The 26,409-nt window shown below is 34.5% G+C and overlaps 1 protein-coding gene across 2 annotated transcripts in view; it reads right to left on the bottom strand.

The window, feature by feature from the left end:
• Positions 1-26,409, bottom strand: part of PAM (peptidylglycine alpha-amidating monooxygenase) — a 124,543-nt gene that overhangs the window by 13,939 nt on the left and 84,195 nt on the right. Inside the window, exons 10-16 of one of the 2 annotated variants that reach the window (XM_066339337.1) lie at positions 26,228-26,308; positions 26,046-26,122; positions 25,660-25,763; positions 22,694-22,881; positions 21,678-21,749; positions 9,173-9,478; positions 4,266-4,395 (exon numbers count right to left, since the gene is read on the bottom strand). In XM_066339337.1, the coding sequence (XP_066195434.1) occupies positions 4,266-4,395; positions 9,173-9,478; positions 21,678-21,749; positions 22,694-22,881; positions 25,660-25,763; positions 26,046-26,122; positions 26,228-26,308 (958 nt within the window). The remainder of the gene's footprint in view (positions 1-4,265; positions 4,396-9,172; positions 9,479-21,677; positions 21,750-22,693; positions 22,882-25,659; positions 25,764-26,045; positions 26,123-26,227; positions 26,309-26,409) is intronic. The other variant, XM_066339338.1, reaches the window with a different exon arrangement.

The raw sequence follows: 26,409 nt of genomic DNA, 5'->3' as shown, positions 1-26,409 counted from the left end.
TAGACATGAAATTATTCTATGCTTCCAAAAATAAAAATATAGCTGTCTGTATCCTTACAGAGAAGTTGGCTATTACTCTAACCTGTTAAAATATATGTTCAGCTTTTAGTGAAGGTAAACAGAGTGTAAAATACTTTGAAAAACATTTCAGGTTAAATGTTAGAGCATGGTGTTTGATGTGAATGAAAAATGCATGAATACAAGACGCAGTCCCTGCTCCCACTTTGTATTTTCAAATCCATTTGTTAATCCCAAGAGAAATCCAGCCACGAATTGATGCTACTTGGTAAACAAGAATATACTTTGTAGTCACAGAGAAGGCTATGAATAAAGCTATTAAAACTATATATTGCACAGTTCTAACAGTCTCACATCTCCATAACATTAAATATTTATATGTCTAGAATTTTTAATGTGGAAAAGCAATATTGGCATCATATATAACCAGAAAAATCAATACAGAATGTGTTTAAATTTCTGCAGAGACTATAATTTAAAAATAATATTTAGATACTGCCATTGCATATAGTAACTATCTGTAACTATTTAATTTCTGATAGAAATAATGTCTGTGGAAAATAATCCTTTTGACTATGAATGGTTAAGCTAAAGGTGATAGCTACTAAAACTCTCTCCAAAGTTCTGCCATCATGTAGAGGGAGACAATGGATAAATGGTAATGACACACGAAGGCCTAGACTGGTGCTGTACCTTGTTTGAACATGATTCAGCAGATGCTGTTATATTCTTTACCATTCATGACAGTAGTTTGCAATGACAAGTTCTCTTCATTTTAGTTTTATTTTAAAAGGAGTCCAACACTCTATGAGGGCTTGCTCTAGCTATGGATGACCACAACTAGAGCATCAACAATGGACTAACTGAATGAGTCTACTTTAATCTACATAGATAACTGCAGAAAATCTACACAAATAATCACAGAAAAGAATCTTAGTGATGGTAGGCATAGTATGAAACAAGCCCCACAGAAAACATGATTGTATCTCTGCATAACTGACTGTCTAGACTACTTAAAATAATTTTTGGTTTTCCTTGTTATGAATTTGGTTCTTAGTAATGGTGCTGTCTAGACGCCTACATATTTCCTGCTATTCCAAACTCTTCTGGGAATTAAGTGCATTCAGTGTAAATATGTATGAAAATAGGTATGTAAAATATGTAAAAATGTATGGTATGCAGAGAAATTCCAGTGAACTTGAGTTTATGAGAATGATCTTCCATTCATCTTCTCCCTGTCAAACTTCTTTTCTTGGAGGACGACTAGAATGCTACAAAATCACAATAATTTTTTTTCCAAGTGTTTAAGATTAATTTCCAGGCAATATTCCTTTTTTTAACTGATAAATAAGAATAAAACCACTGCTGACTACTTTAGCTTTAAAGCAGCAAAAGACCAAAACCACACAAAGAGAAAAACTAAACACAGTAGTCATATTGCTCTAAAACGTGATTTTCTCATAGGTTCTGCACTTTGATACTGAAGGACAAATAAAATCCACTGCATATCTATGACTTATTTCAAACTCCAATGTAATTTCACAGTTATGTTTCTACTTCTCATCTGGCCACTTCACACTAATGCAAACAATTTCTTGCTAAATCTACTATCCTTTTTGTGGTCTACAAAGCAAATTTAGATAGACCACCTGGTCTTGTAACCTCTGAAAGCACAACCCTGAGGTCTATTCTTCTTCAATATCCATCACCATTGTGGTACTGTGCTCAGCCTGCCTACCTTGATAAGAATGCAGTAACAAGAATGTATCTGACATTCTCTAATAAGTTCTTCATAAAATTGGATAAATAGCATACATTTTTCAACACAAAATACAAAATAACTTCCAGCTGGTTCACTGCTTAGCTAGCTAAATAGCTTTATTTTTTTTTTCATTCTACACAACTCATGCTGCTTATAGCAAACACTGTTCTGAAACTGAAGAGACAATGCTGTAGAAGAACCTTACTTATTTAAGAGGATTATTTAAAAAAAAAATCATATACTGAAGGAATGCTACAGTCATTGCAAAGCTGCTACTGTACTACAGGGCCTGTCACTTCATAGCTTTTGCGCTCTAAAGTAAACTGAAGTTACCCTTATGCAACATCAAAGATCATTCAATCAGCTATATTTAGCTGAATGAGGATTCAGCTTTTGTGGCCTATGTTAATAATGCATTGGAAATACTTGTGCATAGCCTCACAGCACAGATTATTTTTGTTTGATTTGCTTCTATACTAAGCTGGTGAAGCACTGAAACAGAAAATAAATTCTGGGCTCTCAGGCTATTGATTTATCATGTTTACAATTTGGTAAGGAATATTATATTTGATTAACTATGTATTTGCAGCTAATGACAAAAGTTAACTTACAAGTTTGATAATTTCTTATGCCTCCCCCATACAACTGTTATGATAAACCCTTTTCAAACACCACTTTTTTCTTGAAAAATGAGAACACCCACTACTCCTTCCTTTTTCATCACAACACACAAAAAGGGACCTCAGACTGAATACCCATGTGTGTAAGCCAAAGATAAAAAGGGAAGGCTGACTGGGTGAACACATTTCTGTGTGCCTCTTCTCCATGCCACAAGATGTGGAACAAACAGCAAGTTTAACAACTGGCATGTTTTCCAAATACATTTTAAAATCACCATACTGTATATAAAAGGCCTACAGCGTTCTATTTCAGCTGACTTAAGACTCCCTACTAACACTAGGTTTCCTATACAATGATCAACTATGCTCAAGAAGAAGAAAAAAAGTAAGACTTGGGGAAAAAAAAACCCCTTAAGAACTAGGACTTAATGATTAGTTATTTTTATAGAAGGCCACCTGTAGTGTTACCATGCACTGATGGTACATGCAGGTTTTAGAGAATGTTCATTTCTTTTGTTTTGTTTAAAATCTGTAAGCTTTCCCAATACTGCTGGATCTCAAACTCAAGTTTCATGCTCTGGATTATTGGTATACTTCAATTGCCAGACACTCAAAAACATGTATTTCAGAAGGACCAGCCTATTTTCAAATATTTTTACAATTCTTTATTCAACAACGCAAAGAACAGCACTTATGTTCCTGAGTAGGAGGATTAAAAAAACAGCTTTTACAGAATACTTGAAGTCTGAGTAATACAAGTTGTACAATGCATCCTTTCAAATTTTATAGTCTGTATTCATATACACTTGAGCTGGAGATATCACTGACGCATGAGAATATTGTATAAGAAATAAATTATTGCCTTATCTGCTGCATTGTTATTTATCTTAAAACCTAAGTAGCCTAATTTCCTTCATAGAACACTATTCTAAGCATAATTTCTGATCATAATGATCAGAATACTGTCCTATTTTTCAGACACTATGTTATCTTAAAATGAATGCATCAGGATTTGAAAATAGCCCTACCCTTTTGTCTTATAGCTATATATATGGAGAAGAGATGCTTAAAAAGAAGACAAAAAAAAATTAAAACGGTATATTTAAAAAGGGTACCACATAACATGTTACAGGCTTGTACTACTTCCTCCCAGTATTCTGTTAGAATTTCAAAAGTATCCATATAAACACGTACACAATTTTAAAAATCAAGGACCTAAGAACCTTGTAAAAATAAAGATAGTACTCTTTATTGGAATTTTCTGTTCTTAAAATAATATACCTTTGACAATATCACTTTACAAACACTAGAAGGACTGCCATTCTAAAGTTCAGATATTTTTTGGTTTGAGCGATGCTAAACGTAACAAATTTTATCAAATTAGTAGAACAAATTTTGTTTTGAGAGAGTCCCTTGTAACAATTTTGTTCAGTGTAAAACACAAAGAAGAATGAAAATACACCGGATATAAGTGTTCATGTCTCAAACCCAAGTACCAATTGTAGTATAACTTACTAAAACATTATTCAACCAGGCTTATTATACCTGCTGAGAGACTCAGTGAGGTATAGATAATCAATCTCAGTGAATATCATACTAACATGATCATACAGTTTAAGGACCTAATGTACTATATTGTTTTCCTCTGGAGACACATTCTTACTATCTAAAGACCTAATAACTCATCATAATCTTGAACTGTCAGTCACCATTTCTATTCTGAGTCTCTGAAAGGCACTTTCAGCCAAATAACTGATTTTTTAAATGGAAAAAGAGCTTCAATACGTCCTTCCTTGCGAAGGTATACAAGCAGCACACAGGAATTAAACCTTCCAATGTACCATTTGGCAAGGGTTTCTACTTACTTTTCATCCCAAACGTGATCACCTCTGTGGAAGACAACTAGGTTATTTTCAGGGTCCAGAGCCAACCCAGAAACTTGGCCTAGTTTGAGGTCTAACCCAGGCCAATCCACAGCCTCTTCTATGTGGAAATCTGACCAAATAAATAAATAAATGAATAAACAAAACAAAACAGATAATCATGTAGCATATTTATTAAAAAAATCCAAATATGGTTAACTGGCATTTGGTACAGACTATTGGGAACTATATGGACATTTTCTTACATGCAGTATTTCCATTCAATGCATTGCAACTTAATTCCAAGCATAGTTTTAACATAGTAAAGCATGCACAAGCACTGGCAACCTGCTATGCACAGATGACAGAAATGTCAAAACTGCTTTTGACTCCATTCTTTTCTCCATCTTATAAAGATATATGTATACAGACTCTAGAGGTTTTAGGAGCTCTGTAAATACTTTCTACACTGAAAGATTACAAAAATATACAATTCAAATCAGCAGGAATGTTTAAATATTAACTATCAGTGTTTCATTAAGAATTGCATAATAAATACCATGAATCACTAAATAAAATATGTAGAAAGTGAATCATGGAGTTTTTTCTATTAAACCTTTTAGGATGACTAAGAAGACTTCCTGTACTTGTCTTAAACTGTGAAATTCAACTAAGGGAGAGGAATTTAATTTTAGAGATTAATATTTCAAAGATAAAAATATAGTAGTCTCTATAGTAGTCTCTCGTGTAAAAGCAGATTGATAAGGACAAAAGGCACAAACTGTCCAATATACAAAAAGTTGCAGGAAGTTGACTGAAATTATTAATTTCTCACAGATCACCTGCTTAAATACTATTTGGAAGAGATTGCTCTTGTGTGGCTCTGGCAGTATGTGAACAGACAAATGAACCAGATTATCAAAAATAAGAAATGTAATGGCAAAAGAGATCTCACTAATTCTGATAAAATAAAAACAAAAAGAAAAATTATAAAATTTGTTCTACATCTTAGGAAATCCACCACTGCTTCCTTTCACAAATTGATTTGTTGAGCATAATTCAGGTACTTCCACAGTGCATACTTTGCATGTAGGCACATACATTTATAGTGATGGTAAATAAGAAGCCATTTCTTTGAAGTTACGTGAAACTGGAGCTACTTTACTAAGACTGTGTTTGAAAGCAACCATGCATTCTTTGAAACTTTCAGTTCACCCAAAGTTTGTGAGTTCTGCTGTGATCCTAAACACTAATCACTGGGGTACCGTCTAGGCAAATAGATAGATATCCAAATTCATGAAGTGCCATGGCATCCTGCTTTGAAAGAAGGCAGATCACAGACCTTAGAACACAGCACCCAAGGAGTCTGAGAGAGTTCACCTTCACCTGGAAGTGATTTTCCAATGAAAGGCAAAATTAATGGGAAGGAATGCATAAGATCTTTAAGCCACCTGTGCGACCCATCTGTCCTGATAACACCCTCCCCTCGGGTTTCACTTGGAAGAGATGTACTCTGAGGAGTAACAGCATGAATGCAGTGGAGGGGAAATCATTCTCTACAAGCTATCCAAGAGAAATATGAAACCAGTGCTGAAAGCCTACTGGAGACTAGAAGATGTTTGGACTGTGATATCATTGCTGGAGTAAGTGACCTAAAAGAAACCTAAACGCTATCAGCAGCTGCAGTGTATCCAGGATAGTAATCAGAAACTTCTAAAACAAGAAATCCTGCTCTGTATAAATTTGAACAAAATGGATAAAAGCTGCAAGCTAAAGGAAAAGCTGTTAAAAAAAATTATACATATTCATACTTCTGTACAGTTGAGTTGATCACAGCAGGTGCAGTGCCAGGTATATTCACAGATGTTTGGATTTTGGAAGGAATAAAAGAATGGAAATTGGGCATCTGCTTCTTCACTTGCCCATCCCATATCACTTTATGTAAAATTCCAGAAAGCTTGTCTATGTTTCATGTTACAGCTTTTTCACAAAAAGCTAGAAAAAATAAAAGGCTAAACACAGGAACACTAAATTTTGGCCTCTATTTAGTCTCTCAGAAGACATATACTATAAAATAGAAAATGTTTCTAATTAAAGGAGTATAAGATTTCTGATAAATCAAAACAATAAAATGAATGGACATTGAAATACAATCTAATCACAAAAGCTCCAGCCTCGATACAATCTTTAGATTTAATCTCATTTTTCTAAAATTTGTTAATTAGTATCATATTTTCTTTTTCCTTTGCAAGTCCATTCTGAAAGTCCTTTATACAAGTTTATCTCAAGGCAACTAGCTTTTTACTAAAACTCACAAAATTTAGACTTCCTTTATCTAAGATTTTTACTATTTCCCTACAAGAATAAGTGGTTCATGGAACAGTTTCATATGAGACTAATGAAAAATTTTCCCCACTGAAGTAATTTAGAATTACTTAGAAAAAACAAGATCACCAGTTTTGTTGTAAATGAGATCTCTCAACTAGTTACTAGATCTTATGTCTTTCAACTTGGAGTCATTCCTTTCTTTAAAAAAAAAATAAAAAATCAAAGAGAGAGAGAGAGAGAGAGAGAATTACCTAGATTTAGAACATGCAGTTAAGTCTCTGAACAAGTGAAAGATGAAAGCCTTATTTATTGACACACAATTGCAATTTACTGTCCAGAATTTCCTGGAAGGTCATTCTGCCTTTTAACTTTGCTAACTTTTAAAGTCATGTTGCATTTACTCCCTGCCATCAGAACACTCATTTAAATCCTGAAAATTTTAATTAAGCACTGCACAAAGGAGTTTTGAAAATTGGAAAATTATACTCTTCGACTGAGTTAGAGGGTATAATTGTACTAGCTGCAGTGGTAATAACAGCCTGACAGATCAGTGACCAGTTTAGGGTAACAAGCTTACAACAGTACCGGAAGAGCAGTAGTATAAGGTTTGAACATTCATAACAACTTCACTTACTGTATTAGCCACTTGATATTTCAGGCCAATTACATGTTAAAGATTGGAATATTTGCAAGACTAAAAATATTAAACCATTTTAATACTAGTGATTCTTAAACAGTTAAATGAATTTAATTAAACAGCAGAGTCTTGTCTAAAGAAAACTGACTTTTTTTTTTTTTTTTTCAATTCAATCCAGTAAAGGTTTTTACAAAGGGGATAAATTTTTTATTACATCAAGAAAACTTTACTTTTTCTCCTCTCCTAAGAGGAGGAAAATTCTCTTATGGAAGATTTTGTTTTAAATATGCAAATACTGGTCCTAATTTTTCCAAATTTGGTCCTAAAAAGGACCAAAATACATACTTAAAAGATTTTATTGCTATAAATGTTCTTTAGCCCAAAGACAGTACTGAGAGCTTCTGCAGGTCAGGAATTCTATGGTTAAAGGTATTACAAACACGAAAAAACACCCCCAAAAATGCTCATTAAGAAAATGTTGGTTTTCTTTTTTCCTATACCTCAAAATTACACCATTTAAAAGTTCATTTATTAACTAATCCTCCACCAACAAATTCTTCCCAAATGAATATATGTCTACTGACACCTCCAAACAAATACTTTCTGAGTTAGAATCATGCTATAAGGTATGTCAAACTAAGCCATTTATTCAGCTCACTGACATTCCCTCCTCTGGATGAGTGAAAATAGAAATTTTCTTCTTTGCCTTGTACGTACCACATATTATTTGTTTAAACTGAACAAACTGCTTTGCAGAAATGCTATCCATGTTACTTTCCTGAACATGTAATTCCAGTGAGGTTTACGGAATTATTTATGATTTACACATATGTCAGGCACATAGTAACATTCCACCTGTTTTTTGTCCCTATGCCAATAATTTGACAGGCGCTTATTTAACTGGATTGCACAACGTAACACTGGAAAGTCCTCATCTTTGGTTTTCTTTAAATACAAACCCAGGATTTTGGTGAGCTTGAACACTGTAACAGAACCTCATATAAGCAGACACAATACATGTTAACATGTATTGTGAACATTAAGAACAGAAATAAAAATCAAATGGTTGATGGAAGATACATATACGTGTACAAAAGTACTTGGACACATCAATCACGGTGGTTGCAACATAAAAGCTGGCATGTGTGGCTACAGCTTATGGATACAGATGGTTTTCATGCATACATATCAGCCTCTTTTATGAGATACTCATCACATGCTGCATTATCTGGCTTTCCACATTAGCAAGTAAGACTAAGGACAATCAATATCACAGAGACCAAAATGCAAGTAAAACAAACACAGTAATTCCATGGTTTCTGCTGTCATAGAAACCTGAAGGGAATAAATTCTATTTCTAGCACAATAAAACAGCTTGTACAAGAATATTTGGAGAGTCAAGCCCAATCTGAAATCAATACGCAGGAAATTTTACTTATGAAGAATTTTTTAGGATTACCTACCACTCTTTCTTAACGAGAGAAAAATATCTGACAGAATTACAGCAACAAATTTTATACAATTGTGTATCTGACAGATCAAGATAATCAGCAAATTCATAAAATGTATTCATCATTCCAGTAACCATTTTATAGTAGTTACTTGTATTAAATTCTTCACTTCCTGTGATTACTATATTGTATGTGTACCTTGTTTTAGCATAACTGATATAAAATCATAATGTAAAAGTCTTAAGAGTAGAAAAAAACTGTACTGTTCAGAAAATACTGGGTTTGTTTAATCAGCACACGTTCTTTCTTCACCCATGGAAGGGGGAAAGAAGCCCCGTGAAATACCTCTAAATTAGAGGCAGAATATTTCAATAATTAGAAAGAACATCACGTAAAATACTTCCAAGCCTCACCTGAAATTCCCTTCAGATTTTGCTAATGTGGATCACAGCTCTTACATTGCATTTCAGTGTATAAAATTAACCCCAACCCACCTCCTTTATGTTCTTTTTCCCAGCTTCCCTCACCATGCTTAAATTGTTGTAAAGAGAAATGTCTGTTCTCTGGTGGTCTCAAGGTAGACTCTAGTCTGGGAAATTTCTGAATTCTGTCTTTGACAAGAATAGTATGGTCCCTTTCATCATGATTTGCGATCTCTCTGGCAAGATCCTTCTTTTGGACTACATTAGCAATCTCTGCTACAAGATCTGATTCTGCTTTTTCTGTAGGGTTATGCTTATGCACATGCACAACATCTTCCCTTTCTCCTAGCAGCTTAGAAAGGAGTGAATAGAAATCACCTGTACAGAAAAGAGAAAAGATAAGAGTAAAGGAGAAAATAAACCAACTATAACAGATCAAGGAATTTTAGAAGGCTTCAGCAACATAAACTGTAATGAAGTTATTCCAACAGTTATTGATGAAAGTAACAAAGAGGTGCTGTTTCAGCCTCCGGAACAGAAGAAGACAGGTTTCTAGTATGAAAAGATACAGTCAAATCTTTACTGCCTTGAAATTACATATAGATGCCCACTTTTACCTGACACTCTGGCATCAAAAAATCATCACCGCTGGAGAGATGTTCTTGGGAACAAGGAACAAAAGAAAAAGAGAAAGGGAAAATGAAAGAGAAAGGAAAAAGTGTGCACATTTCAGTACAAAAATATTTATGATGGGATTACCTGGATTTGCCAGGCTGCTGTAGAATTATCATATTTTCAGAAAATAGGGAAAAATTCTACAGTTTTATCAAATTTTTCATTTACAAAGACAGTAATAGTCTAATACATGATAATACATGACACTTTAAGAAACATAATTCTTTGAAGTTTGTCATTGTATAAGAAGCTTAAGCTGCAAGAGAACCAAATTTCCCATTTGCAAACAGATTCCATAGCAGCCACTGTACAAAAAAGATATGGTCCATTAAATTTGCTTTTATTTATTCAGTCTGGGTTCTACTTCTTCTTTTACTCCAAACAGTTACACTCCTTAGTCATGATATCATCTGGCAGTGAAGGGAAAACTATATTCTCAATGTGCTTGCTAGCAATGCAGTTATCACTGTCATTTTCTTATGCATTCAACAAACATTTCAGTACATTCCAAAGCCAAAAAAAACCCCAGAAAACAGAATTTACTGGCTGCCTGAAACTATTATCAGTTCCATCAAATACCACTACATCATTTGAGTGGAAAGAGACATTCAGTGTGCTTTAAGAGTTACTGCAAGTAAGCATCCTTTTATTTCAAACAAAAATCAGTTGTAATTAAAAAGCTGTATAATTTTATGACAGGCTATATGGGACATTTTTTAGAAAAGTGAAACTATAAATAATGAAGCTTCTACAGAAACCAAAGAAATAAACAAAGAAACAAACACCACCCCACCCTTGCAACAAACAAAAAATCAAAACCCAAAAAACCCCATTCGGAACCAGAAATCATCACTTGCAGCCTGGGACAAAGGAAATTAAGTCTTTTGAAAATGATCCTTAGAGGATCTGTCATGTTATTAAACAGTCCCTGTTCAATGATTTTGAGTAGGATTGTCTTCCTTGCCCTTGGAAATGAAATGTCCCAGATGACACACTCGGTCAGAAAATAATTACTGAAGTACCAGGGCCAATTTCACTGAAATTAACAAAGCAAATTAGAGAAGAGACAAAACCATTAAGCTATATAACAAATACGAGTTATTTGCTTCAAATGCAATTCTTAAAGCTAAAGCACTCCATTATTTTAATACTGTCACTTAACGAATCCAAGTATTGATTACAAAAAACCCCAAATATTTTAAAAGTACATCACAGAAGTTTTTGGATACAAACCATATCCATACAAAGGAATATTTTTAATTATTAAAACAACCATCAACTGGTGCTGAAGCAGAAACACAGCTGAAATCTTTACTAAGGAAATATTCGGCATTACAATACTCTACATGGGCGTTTTTCTTCCCCAACATTTTAAAAATGGTATGAATGTTATACAAAAAAAATTGGTTTGGTTTTATCTGTGGCTGGAGATATACAGATGACCTACATGCAACCATTTCCAATGAGAGCTCAGTGGTAAAATCATTGCTCTCCCTAACGTAACTGTGAGAAGTCTCCCTAAACAAACAAGCCTGATGCTATTTTAAACTGCAGGCCTTTATAAAGCAAGTTTAATGATCCTTGTACAGTTCACTCTCTCCTAGTTCTATATAAACTGTCTAATCAACTGATGTGTAATTATTGCCTGCCAAAGGACATAGTACAGTTTTTACAAAGGTTTCAGAACTCTAACATCTCTTCACTTGAGTGAAGAATTTTTACTGCTTCTTGCTTCAGCCAAAAGCACTGAATTCTATTTCTGGTGTGCAAGTGTTGTCACAGAATAATGAACCCAGTCTCTAAAATAGATACTGCTTGTTGTTTTAAAAATTAATAGTAATAAAAAGACAAAGAAGTTCTTTTGTTTACCTGTCTGATATCAGCTTCTTCAAAAGAAAATGTTAAAGGATAGGGCTTAATAGAGGACAAGAAGAAAAGAGAGCAGGAGAATTCCACTCAAAACCACAAAATATCCATGGAATAATTCTTAGGAAAGGATGCCTTCATAGCAAACTCCAGGGATCTTTACAGAAGCTGTTAATCGGGGATTCAAGTCCAACTCAAATCTGTTTTGGTTTTCTCCTAGAGCTGAGCCAATGGCCATAAGACATATGAGGAATCTTTGAACACTTATTTATAGAGTAGGGCAGTTTGAGTGCTATAGCCATTATCCATGGTTATAGATGAGGTATTTTGCAAGCTGAGTTGTCCTGTTAGAGCTTTCACTAAGCAGGGGTTTTATAACCACAGTTAAAAATATTTAGGAACTGTCTGAATGTATGGAAAACGGTGTACATCAGAGAACAGAAGTAGTCAGAAGTGGAGCTGCCCTGAAGCTGTTATCCTTTCCTTAAGCAAATGTGTTTGAGAAAATGAACATGTAATCTTCACACACAAAGTTCAAAAAACATCAATTAAGTCTACATACGTGACCAGTATCTCCATACTTCTGGCACAAACACTAGGCTGAAGTCTCCTGTCAATGTCCTGACAGAAGTTTTGACAGAACTCAGAGTATTTACAAGGCACAAAAGATGCGGAAGTGAAGAATTTAAGTTTCCTAATAACCCAGTGTCTACAACTCTATCCTAAATTCCACACACTGAAAGCATAATTTTAAGAAGTATTTCAGAATTTGCTAGAGATAAATAGCGAAGAGCAGACTCATGTTGATTCTGAGTAAAAGCTCTGTGCAAAGCAATATCCGGCAAACATCTTGTGTTGCTGCTTTACAGTGGTCTTGTACCAGCTGGAACAGTTGAATGTGTTATTTTTCTGAAGATACTCAGTAGGAAAGGAACATTGCTTGGTCTTGTTTGTGATGAGACAGCCTGGTCCTTAGAATGTCTGAGTATGACTAGACAAAGACATGGGCGAATCAACAACTTGATCTTACTGAAGAAACTGAAATGTAGCAGAGCAGTATCTGAGAAGCTACCTGATTAGGTCACTTTCAGAGAAGATACATGTATTTCTTACATGCAAACTATCGCCCAAATTCCTCTATGGAAAGATAATGGCTACAAACACCTGCGGTTTACTCCTTCTGGAAGAAGTGATAGCTGTCAAGACCAATATCTCAAGAATGAAACAATGCATAAACATATTCCTATGATGGTTCTACACTATCAGAACTCTTTTGCAGAAAAATGTATTGGTATACTCTCACACAAACAAAATCATAACACTGGCAATTTAATTGCAAAACATGAGTTGACCTTCATCTGATTAATAAAAGGTCAGATTAAGGTTGATAAAGCAGTTTACATATGTAATGTTCTCTGTCATGTAGTTTAGTTTTAAATAGCCCTGTGAGGAGCAGGAAGTTGGTCTTAATGATCCTTATGGGTTTCTTCCAACTCTAGATATTCTATGGTTCTATTTTTAACACAAATCTCCTTTTTCCAGCACCAGTTCCCCAGTTTGTAGTGAGCAATCACTGTCTATTATCCTTCAGCAGCACATCATGGTGCTGTCAGAAGCACCAATTTCCAGTCTAGATGAAATATCTAGCCATTGTACTGCAGGATCAAGCTAATTTGGCTGATCCAAAGTTCAGCAATGGTAAGCCTGTCCAGAGAGCCTGAATGTGTACCTGTTCAGATATATAGGTGAAATCTCATTTTACTACATTTTAGAAAAAAAAGATAAGGCATCCTGATGCCTTATCACATGGTGTCTGATGCCTTCATGACATGATGACAAGAACATGATGCCTTTTAGACTTTATATTCTTCCTTCCAAGCTCATGTCTTGCTCCTATCATAATAGGACCAAGAATCAAGTTTTCACAGTTGACTTTGGCCTCCCCAGTTATGTCTGAATAAAATGGGGTGTATTCTGAGACGGCATGTTTCTGTCTTAGCATGACATGCTTCTGTTTAGTGGGTTCAGGTGGCAGAATGTTCAGGGGTTCTGTCCCCTTCCTAAATGAAATCATGGTCAGATTACATGAGTCCAGCTATGACTGACTTACGACATATGTAAGACAACATTGATGGGAGAACAGAATGGGAGAAAGGCATGGAATGACATTACATAAGTGAACAAAACCTAATGTCTGTTTCAAGTGATATTTAACAGTGTTTGACACAATAGGCAAAAAACCTTCCAAAATATCTTTCAGTCTGCTGTTACTTTTCATGCAAGTCACGATTTAATCTGTTGCTTTGATGAAAGTATTGGAATGATTCCTAAGAACCAAAAAGTATTAAGTAAGGCTGTTTTCTTTTTGAAGGGATTTGAAGGGCTGGGAGGCATAGATACGAAGAAATGAAAAGAGTTAAGCTGCTCTAGAGCTTCTTGGCCACCCTCACTGCCCTACAGTGATGTGCACTTACAGCATAGGCAAACTGACTATATTTTAAGAATACCAGCAATTGCATCTGCTCTCAAGGCATCTCTAAGCAGCTTAGAGAGCTAAAAAAAGGATGGAAGAAAAGGTAAAAAAAAATTAAATCTCTTTTTAATTCTATGTCTGCATGTCCTTAAGAAGGGCCTTTACTATTGCCGCAATATAAATGCATTTTGATTTTCAATCATCCTTCCTTTTTCGGTCAAAATATTTTAATGTAGATATGTTTTGAAAGCCTAAGTATATTTTTTTAAAGATGGAGGTTATAGGAGTTTGTAAATGGGAAAGTGTGAAAGCTGAGTGAAAATATGAAGAAAGATGAAGAATGTTCACTGAATATAACATTTTACAGACATTTGTTCCTCATCAACAAATCAAAACCAGATAAACCAAGACATTTGGAGCTACCCAACTGCCCTGTTCTTTTCTTTCCTTCCTGACCAGTAATGATTTCCTGACAATAACCAATCATTTTGTTACAGTAAAATATATTTATTAGCTACTTCTAGATGACTAGCAGTAAAGACAATGGTTTTACTACACAGCACTTCACTGTACTCATTTGGATATACCACAGACATTTGAATTCCAGCACAGGGTGCACCTCTTCCACCTGAAATTTCTATTTCATGCAGTACATATTTTGCAATACATTTAGTCTCACAAAATTACCCAGGTGAGAATACGTTTATAACAGAGGAGCTCTACTATTTCAAATTTATTTCTTTAAGCATCATCATGCTTTATTTAAAAAAAGAGACAGTAAAATTATAAAAAAGTAAAACATTTTTCCAATAGTAATAATAATTTTCTTTTGGTTTAGATTTGTGATATAACTCTATTTCTCTGAACTCTTCCTGTACTAATACAATCTACTACACTTTCAATTTCTTCAGACACACTAATGATATTATAAGCAGATTTTGTAGTTGCTTATTGATAAGCAGACTTTTAGAAAACACTCAGGAAACGTCCCTCTGTAATTTTAAGAGCCAGATAACATAAATCAAGGGTCAGACAGTGAAGACCGAAACATTCAATTTAAAATGGCTTCTTTCCATGCTTGTTAAACTCTTTTCCTGCTTAGATATTCAACTTGTACCAACTGCCTTTTTTTTCTTAGATCGGATGCTCTTTTTTTTACTGTGCTGAAGATGCTTTTGTAAAGATTATGAATAGCCTTATCCTAACCAAATCAAAGGCTCATCTTTTATTTACAACTTTATTTTACAAAGCAGGATCATTCAGTATTGAGAGAGCACGCAAATCCTCTGCTATTCTGAATCTCCCTAATTAAAATTTCCTAGCAGTATATATCACTCTTACTATCTTTTAGTACCAATTTCCTTCAAGGTTTAATTCAGTTACTTTTATCTTACTTTTGTACTTTAAGAAATCTCATATAATCTGAGCCCTAAACATGTTGTCAAAGCCTGAAAATATCTGAAGGTCTTCTTGTATGTCTGGCCTTAATCTAAAAATGTCTTAAACACTTCATTCTACGCATCCCTCATCAATAACTGGAACACAAATTTTTCTTTTGTTTCAAGCCTCTCCTACGGATTTTTAATCACCTACCAAATCAAACTCCTCTCTTTTCTTACAATCATATACAAACTAGCAAGGGTAGATTATAAAAAAATTATTTTAGAAAGAAATGTAACCCATGCTGGCATAAAAATACATCATCTTATTGGTTGATGCTGCTTCCATGGCTTCGCGATGTACATTATCACAAAAACACACTACTGAAAAACTAAAGACCTGCCTGCATGCTGATTCTCCTTTCCTCCTCCTTTCAACACCTGTCCCACAAGATGTTGCAGGCCTCTCTTCATATTTCACCCTCTCTTTTTTTTTTCCCACCCTTAAGGAAACAAAAGAGAGATGGGCAGAGAGCAGAGGAGCTGTACCTCCTTCTTTCACTTAAGCCAATTAGACATTTCTATCCCAGATGCAAAAAGATGTAATTCAATGTATTTTTACCGGAACAAGCTTTTCTTAGACATGCAGACCTTCACAGAAAATATGTAACTCAACACAGACATTTCAGCTTCCCATCTCAGAGATTCACCTACAACCTAGCAAAATATTTCCAGCTAACAAATACCATATGCAAAATACTTATCTCTGTGTGTGTGTGTGCATGTGTGTGCAGTCATATGCAACTGAAAATAATTAAAAGATGGGGTAGGCATCCAACCAGTAATAAACAGGAGATTTATGTGTAACCTTTATTCAGACTCCATTTTGTGCAGATCATGACGTTAAATTTTTTTACAAAGAAATTTCCTCATACAGTCAATGGGCCATCGCTATATATGTGTATTTAAATTTACTTAAAGATTCCTTTTCCAAGAACTCCTGAATCAATATTTTAACCGAAGAGAAAGACTTCTCCTAACACTTTTATTCGATCATCTCTGTTTATGAAATAGATGCTTGCATTAAAGCACGTTTGCACATGTACTGTGAAATTAAGCTCCATAATTACTGTTACTTTGCGAGACAAACAGAATGGTTATTTATTTTGCGTGTCCACCTAGAAACATCTGAGTGTGAATTTACAGGGTACTTTGTATCATATTCCACACCTTGCATTCAAGCCATATTTCCAGTCAGTTTCAGCAGCACCTGTGTATATGCACTTAGCTTCAGTTTTTTGCTTTTTATATCCTCAAAGACTGAGAAAACAGATCTTGACATCAGACTTCCTAGCTACCTAGAAACCACTTCTGCAACTCTCGCAAGAGTCTAGAGAAAAATACACTGTAATCAGAGAGCATCAAATTGACTTAGACTACAGAGCTGTAATATTTTCTGTCTGTTGTGTACTATTTCACTATATGTATTTTAATCTCTAAAACAAGGAGGCACAACTGCAATTAGGTGTTTTCTTTGCAACCTATCTCACCACTAGTCAGCAACTGTAATGACTGCAAATGTGAAGCTCAGTTTTACAGAAGCTAACATCTGAATGCTTGACTGAAACTGCAATATTACTTTAAACATAGAAGGTTTAATAGGATTTCAGTTAACACATTCAGCTGTGAAAAAGGGACCTCACGTGAATCTACCTGGGACATGGCAAAAGCAAGATCTTATGTTCCTTAACACTGAACTTTCCCATTTGAATTCCTGTAATAATGTCATCTCCTGGCAACAAAGATATAATCAGGGATAAGAGAAAAAAATCCCACTGTATTCATAGTACTCAACATCAGTGCTGAGAGCAATGGCAACTTTGACTCACTTCAGATTCCACCATCAGAAGTAAAATATATATTACTTCTTTGGTACTAACTCCTAAATACCGTAAGCCAGACAGAAATAAAAATGTAGTTTTGTAAGTGTCATGGCAAACATAATACCAGAAATACAACGAAAATCTCAACTAATTGCTCTCCCACATATGTGTACGTGACATACATATGTGTACATATATGCTATACTGAAACAAAATCCAAAATCTAATTTTGTTTATATGCTGCTAGTGAATTTTCAGCTCAAGTCAACCTTGAATTTTGCTTCAAACCATTTAAACATATTTAATTATGTTTTAATATATAAAATATATTAAATAATAATATATGAAACATAAACAGTAATATAATCAAATAATTGTATTAATTTTAATAGTAAAAATTCTGCCCCTTCTGCTTCAGTTTATGATTATACCTAATATATACAAACTGAGATATCAAATCATGAGCTAGTCAAATCTAAATAACTATGACCTGTCTTATGCTTTCCTTGTTTTTATGAAACTACTCCTGCTACTGTTTATATGCACAAGTTTCTAAAGCTTTCAGGTACACCATCAGCAAACTTTCTCAGTGGTAAAGGCTGCTTTACTGCTTGAATGCCAAAGCAAACCTGCACTACACTACAGTGTACTATGCCACAGGAAACTGACAAGCAGAATGAAACACATTTAAGTATTTTTCAACACATAAAGACATATGGCAGAGACGGTGAATGCAAACAAATAAATGGTTTTTGCTCTACTGTATCTATTGATTACAATTTAATTAAACCTCTACTGATGAACAAAAAATAAACATATATCTTATTTGTTTTACTAGGGTTTTGATGATTAAGCAGGAACAGTAAACTTTCTGATACACCAAACATGTAAATCAATTGCATTTCCTACAATAATTCACTTCCTCAGAACAGTTTATCTTCACTGCTGTTTCAGAAACTATATAATGAGGTCTGTCTCATTAAGATAAGTTCAGTTAAATATTAACACAGCAGAGATTTGGCTTTGTCTTCATGCAGAGTGCTGGTTCACTTTGTGATTGTTACTGCTTATTTCTATATATTTGCATTGTTTATTAATGTGCCTCTGATGAGTGAAGATGATGAAACTGAAAGTGTAATGTAAAAGCAATGATAACACCTGGTTGTACCAATATAATAACCATACTGAGTGTGACAGGAGGTACCTCTATGCCCAGGCAAAATATGATATACACATTATTTGTAGGCAGATACTTTCATATGGCAGACTTATTTGTTTTCCCCTTTTGAGGCAAATCCTTAGATTTAAGAGTACTGATGTAAAAATTGTCTCTTTGACCATATCTCTAACCTCCAGATTAGCAAGTACCTCTGATGCCTTTTCTCTGGTTCTAGAACTATGAGCCAAACATGGCTAAGGGATAAAAGCATTATCTCAGTATCTAATAAGGATCCTTAGGTGCAACAATTTTTCAAGGTGGAATATGCCAAAATGCACACACACAGTATATTACATATACCATTTTACAGAATTTGTAGATTAGTATATTGGAAAAAGATTCCTGAATGAGAAGTTTAAATTAATGGCATGACATTTATTCATTTTAAAGTATTCTTCCCTAGATGGGGCTTGAGTCTAGTTTATAAAGTATGTTCTAGAGAGAGCTTTGGTTTCTTAAGACAGTGTAAGGTTTTTCAGACCCCCATCTGTGAGGTCTTTAGGATGTTGGAGTTTTGCCTAGCAGAATATCAAGACTATGCCAAGATACCTGCTATGCCAAAATAGTCTGCCCAGGGAGGGGGTGGAGTCACCGTCCCTGGGTGTGTTTAAAAAGAGACTGGATGTGGCACTCGTGCCACGATCTAGTTGAGGTGGTTAGGGCTGGGTTGGACTCAATGATCTTGAAGATCTCTTCCAACCTACACATTCTGTGATTCTGTGATATCAGGCTTAATGAATTATAAGTATGTATGCTAAGAATACTGAGAATACATAAAAGGTATAAAAAAGAAAAGGCAAAAAATCATCATGGCATCACACATTGCAGCACAACAATTTAACAACTATTTCAGTGTTCACTGCAGTAACAGTGAACTAACAGTGTTTATTTCAGTTGCCTGGAACTAAGGAGGTGAAAATAAGCTTTTAAAACAAAATAAATAACAAAGAAAGAAACCCATGCAAGATAAAACACAGAGATATTGGAAAGTTGTTGATGTGCTTTCTTCAGATCAAATCAAAGGCTGAATTTACTGAGCAGCAGCTCAGCAGGAACAGAACTAATCAAAGACTCAGTTTCTGGTGTCTCTGTGCTTTGTAGATAAGGTTATCATGCAGACTATGTCATGGCAGACCATAAAGGGAAAGAGTTATGACTTTTACCTCTGTGAAAGGATGTACTTGCATAATGACCTGAATCCCAGTGTATGGATGTATGTATGTGCTTCCACGTAGAGTCCACTGCCTCCTTCCTCCAAACTGCAGAATTTTCCTGTCATTAAGTCTTTTTCAAATTTGGTTCCTAATGGCTAAGTCACTGAAGTTACTTGAGGAGATGGATGAGTTGGTAACACCATTGCTTAAAACTGATTTGCCCCACAAAAATGAACTCCAATTTCTATGTAATTTTTACAGGCACATTTTGCAGACCATTTTCAGCTCCTGGTTTCCCCACTGTATCTGGGGAGCACTTGCAGAATCAAAACCTAATTTCTAAACCAGCCACTCAACTTTGCCTCTTTGGAGACAAAAATAAAACCAAACCTGAACCGGTTTTTCCTGTTGTTTTGCTTACTCAGACATAATTCAACTAAGTTAGAGCTGTATCAATATAAAATTGAAGACAGGCTCCTGTAAATGATGGGAGAATTTATCTTAATCTAATAATTAAGAACACGAAATTTAATTCACAGCAACGATTGTGTTTTGGTATTTCACATCATGAACCCAAGTGATTTCAAACGAACAAAACAATTCTGTGTGTTTCCATAGAAACGGGTTAGATGACGACGTATATTAAATAGTGCTCTCAGCAAACCAGACTGCATTGCAGAAACATCTTCAAAATACATGTTTCAAAGACAAATGAAAAAGATTTTAACAGCAGGACCTTTTTCAACACTTTTTTTCAAACACTAATGAATTCAGTAAAACATACATATAACAAGAACCTTGATCAAATGCTAATGCACTTATTGTTAACATAAGGGTAAAGCAGATTGTCAACATGAATTTTGATGTACATTTTTAAACATATAGCTCATTCTGCTCTGAAATAGCATTAAAAGTTTGAATTTTCTTTCTTAAAAAATAAATCTTGAAATTACTAAGATAAATATCTGATATGCCACTGCAAATACTGTTTCTAATAGTTCAAAGTTCTTTCATTCAAGACAGTTCCACAGTCTAGAAGCTAGTTTTATGTAACTAAAACTTTATTATTTGAGTTAACTCTAAAAAATGGTAGGGTACATAGAAAATCTAACCCCTTTGGGAGATTATACCAAAAATTCTAAACCCTGGCCAATCTTTCCTCTTCTTAAAGGCAAAAGGAAATTTGCTTTAATTTAGTCCTCAAACCTTGATACTGTTGAATGGAAATTCTATGAATCTGTGACTGATGAGATCTTCCCCTTATTCTAAAGAAAAATCCTGATATTGAGGCAATTTATCTCTAACAGTATATGACAATAACTTTGAAGTAGAGTGTAAGATATTTCTGAAAAATAAATAATAATCTGAGTATTTCTAAAATCTTTATAGCAGTCATATTTTCCTTGAACTAAGTACTACACACATTTTTGTGAGTTGTAATGCATACATGCACATGTACACAAATATAGTGAAAAACAATACAGTATTAAACAGCTGCACTCAACCTCAACTCAGTATTTGCATGTAAAGCAAATATTGAAGCATAAGAACATTGCTTCCTAATACACACATAGATATACACAATATGTATAAACTGAGAAATCAGTGAACAGTCAACAGCAAATCATTACATATAGAATTTACGCACATACAGATAAATTGCAACCTTTAATAGCAAATTAAACAAAGAACAGGAAAACATTATGAGATTAAAATGCACTAATGAATTTTACCTACAAGGGTAGAGATCAATGGTAAACTAATTATTTTGATTATTTCTTATATTCTATTAGCTTTACAGAACATTCCAAATTGCATCAATTGAAACAGATGAAAAATTTCACAACTCACTAAAAATCAGGACATCATTTATCAGTATGTTTCATTCATGAGTCCTTTACTTGACACAGAAATAAACAAGTACATACCCTGATCCAAAATCTCTGCCTCTTCTTTTTTTGCCTGCTGCAGCAAATAACTTGCATCATTATCCTTGTTTTCTGAAAAATAGATTTAGGATATGATGTTAGTTAGCCTTTGCATGTGGATGGAATTGAGTATCACCCTACTGTGGAAAAATGCCCTTTGGAAATGAACATTTGGTATTTTTATATATAAACTGTAGCTGTGTTGAACAACGCAGCACTAAAACAACTGGAAAAAAAAAAGATTTGTATTACAAGATAGAAGTAGAAATAAACATAGAAATAAGCAAGTGCATATCCTGATCAAAAATCTCTTTCTCTTCTTTTCTGGCCTGCTGCAGCAAAGAACTTGTATCACTATCCTCAGGTTCTGAAAAATGGCTTTAGGGTACGATGTTAACCTCTGCATGTGAAGGGAATTACCTCCCTACTGAGGAAAAAATGCCCTTCTAAAATGAATACTTGGTATTTTTATCATAGTGGTCATACTACACTATGCAACAGTAAAAAGTGAAATAAAAAACTACACAGACTGTACTTGCTACACAAACACATCAGTCAGACTACCTCTGCATAATAGGTAATCTGCAATTTATATGCCTACAACAGTTCAGTGTAAAAATTTGATTCCTCCCATAGCATAGCAGTGGGATCTAGAAAGCTAGGGCAATATTATGATTCAATTTTGTAGGAAATAAAAGATAAGGTAAACATTAGGAAACTGTTAATATAGTTTGGCACAGAAAAAGAAGACAGTCTTTAGGGCACCCAGGTCACACAGCTGTAAAAATATGCTGGAAATTGGAAGATGACATGAGAAAGAAACAGACAAAAACTACAGCAGACATTATCACAAAACTCAACAGCAGAATCCCATGATGCTTTGTTAATTAGAAAATTGAATTTTATGCAGAACTGCACTACCTCTTTATGAAAATTTTGCATACCAACCCAATACAGAGAAATACATCAGTCAGCATAAGATGGCACAAATAAAATGGATTGGAATTGTTCTTCACCTTCATGATGTCCATGCATCATCTTCAGCACATCAGACTTGACCGGAATAGGAATATTTGCCTCCTGCGGAATATTTCTGAACATTTCAGGGTTTGCGTTCTGTGTGCAGGTCATATATGAGACAGCATGCTTGGCTTCCATATAGTACATAATGTAAAAGTTGCACATTTCATCATTGGCAGTACCCCTACACGGAACAGAAAAGATGTGGCACTTAGAAAATAATGAGCTGAACAGCTGTTATTTAATTCATCCAACTTGTTCAACAGGATGCTAAAACATTACAAACAATGTTTAGATGTCCCAAACTAAAACATGCAATACCTGCATTGCAGTGAATATCAGAAATTTATTTTGGTTTATACTGGACAAAAGCAGTGTGTACCAAATACCCACATATCTTAGAAATTCCTAGGAATTTGCTTTGAATTTTACAGAAAATTGAAGCACCTATTTAAACAGCTCTTCCTTCTCAATTCTTCAGCATAATCCACACAGTTCCCAATGTGTTATCAATTGTGTCCATGTTCTGACTAAATACGACAGAGCTATATCATTCGTTACACTACTGTTCGCTTACTTCTCTACAAATCTTGGACAAATATAATTTGAAATTGCTGCAAATAACATACATTTTTCATCTCAGCAGCTATTTTTTATGACAAATCTTCCCCCTTTCCTCATCAAATGCATTCATTTATTGTCCAATCACACTGTTTTGACTACTACAAAATTTATTTTTGTTACATATTAAGATACTGTAAGTATATTTTAAAGAGAACATAGCACAATCATATTGAGAATAACTTGTTTGTAAGCTTCTGTAACAAAAGCACAAGTGCAAGGGGAATGACAGAACACTAACAAAATTTGATAACTTTTGTGCCTGTACTTGAAACAGAAGTGGCTCTTCTTTACTGCTACATGGCCCATGTAAGGTTTTTTTTATTAGAAAAAAATTTCTTAGAAAAATACTATTTTCTGAAGCAGAGTATATATGGCCTCCTTACAACTGTGGTCTGTTTCTTCCTCTGCCATATAGGTTAGTATCTTGTTTAGAGCTACAGTCCTGACAATGTATAAGCTAGGACTTTTTGAAGAAAGTTCATAAATTATAGGGGTTTACAGCAAGATTTTTTTAATTAGCTTTCACAATTAAACAATGAGCCTACACCCTTTAAAAAATACCGAGGTGGTGTATTAGCTGTTTGCAAAAGACATCAGTGCTGACTTCTCCAGCAGCATTCTGCAGCATTCATTTATTCACCATAGCAACAAAAATACTACAAGCCAGAGAGGAGAAAGGAAACATGGGAGAAGAGACTGTTTCTAAAGGGCAATTGGTTTTCTTTCTAGGCATTGGAAGTTTGGCATCCCTTGGAGACTACAAAAATGAGACTCTGACTGGGCAAGCTCTGCCTAAGCTTTTAGAAAGCATTAACTTCACTGTTGAACCTCCAGTATCCATCACTACAATTGCTTCCTCTTTAAACTCCAGTAGAAAACGGGATGTGGAAATTACACAAACTGTGTTTCCCCTGACACGTTACTGTATCTAAGCATTTGTGGTGGTTTAATTTCAGATGGTAGTTAAGTACTGTCACTCACTGTCCCCACTCCTGCCCTCACCACAGTGGGACAAAGCAAAACTTGTGGTAAAATATAATACTACCAAATATTAATAAATAGATAAATGATAGTAATACTAAAAATAATAATGATAATATGAATAAACAATATGACATGGTTCATACAATACACATTCATATATTATAGTGGAAACAAATAATAAAAAATAAAAATAGTAAAATAATAACTATAATAATAACAATTACTTTAATGGAAAAGACAGATCGACAGTTTCCCCACTGAAAGAATACTACTACATTGAAAGAAAAGACCATAATTTTCCTAAGACTGTTTCTTAAACTGTAAGGATAATTCAAACAGGAATTACTTTGGGGAAAGTTACAGAAATGTGACAGAAACTCTGAACTTGTGAAAAAAAGGTTAGCAGTTAAATTAAGGTTTTATGATTTTAGTGTCATGATATTTGTAAAAACCTCTTCTCAACTCATTTTTTTCTAACTGTTACACATTACTATATTAACTGCCCACTGAAAGGTGTTAAATCCATGTTGAATCCATTTAAACCTCCACTGAGATGCAATCTTAGGGTACTCAAGGCATAAAAATCTCTTTCCTTGGAATGCTGCAGCACACACTCCCAGAATGGAGAGACTTCCACAGGTTATCAGTGTTTCTCTACATATGCATTCAATTACGGTTCAAAGAACCACAGCCAGCTAAGAGAGTATTAACATTATATATAGTTTTACAGCTATAGTTGTCCACTTGATTTTATAGTGCTGGGTCTGTCACCTGCAGCTGAGCAGCACCAGTGACAAACAGTTCAGATTTTCCTATTTTTTATGAGTAGTAATTTCTGGTTTGATTATTTTTCATAAAAGCCTGTACATTTTATACTAGAAAAAGTTACTGCAGTATTAGTCCAGATTTTTTTAAGGCTAGATTTTGCAATAGGTCAAAATATCAGAATTTTATAAGCTTCTATAAATTTTGTTTCTGAAATAGTATTGAGAATTGTGAAGCTTTATTATTTCACTATGAGCAGTTAATAATGTCACCTGATTAAAAAATGTATTTTCTAGATTGATATTCTGAATTCTTCTCTAAAAACAGATCAGCCCAACATCAGAGTCAGTTGTTTGGCAGCATTGCTTCACTTCAGAACACTTGAGCAAAGTGAATATTCACGTAAATAACGCCAGTGAACATTGTATGAAGTTAAATCTTAAGCAGACCAGACAGCATAACAAAACATTCTGGCAGAAATTGTCTCCTAGAATTACGCTGGAAGAAGACATGAAACGAAAACATTTCTACATATAACGAACCCCTGGAAAAAACACGTTCTGAAATGGAGCAAATAGATAAGATTTACCCTATATGTGTCTCTGTTGTTCTGCCTTCCCCACTGAACACACATCTGGCTGCTAGTATATCATCATAGCCAATGTCTACTGGATATTTCACAGGGTAGAATGCCTGAAAGAGAGGATGATTCACCACAATCAGTGAAAGAGTTTCATATCCTCCGTGTCAACAGACACTGATGAGAAGGACGGTGCTACGTATCTGAAATGACTTCTGCATCATAATCTAATTGTGATAATACTTGGCAATAATCACTTCCAAGAGCACAACTGCACATAATCAGTGGAAACTCCATGACGCAAATCTGTGGACATGTGACTTACAATTTAGCCTCTCAGTTTGAAGCAAAGATAATTAAAATTTACATTCAGAACAAAAAAGAACCCAACCAACCTGTGGTAGTTGTGGACTCTGTCTACCAATCAATGTCCATTGACCATTTCTCACTCTGTAACCACTCACTACTTTACCTACAAGATATCAATATACATAAGAAGTGAGATATATTTTTAAAAGCATGTTGCAGGGTCAACATTTTTTCTATTAAGTATTTGATTTTCCTATGTTACTCTTACCTAGTCTGTGTGTGTGAACTCTGTAGGCAAAAAGGTGCATCGGGGACCTTTTGTAATGGCAGGCAATGTCTGCATCAACCACTGTGAAAACATGACAGCAATCAACAATGACAAACAGATGGTTTATCAAACAGAGAATAGTTGAATTACTGTACTTCATTCAGCATGGTTTACAAAAAGCA

The sequence above is a fragment of the Sylvia atricapilla genome, chromosome Z, assembly GCF_009819655.1.
Source record: "Sylvia atricapilla isolate bSylAtr1 chromosome Z, bSylAtr1.pri, whole genome shotgun sequence".
Lineage (NCBI taxonomy): Eukaryota > Metazoa > Chordata > Aves > Passeriformes > Sylviidae > Sylvia > Sylvia atricapilla.
The sequence above is the reverse complement of the archived record's forward strand: the minus strand, read 5'-3'. Positions and strand labels throughout refer to the sequence as shown.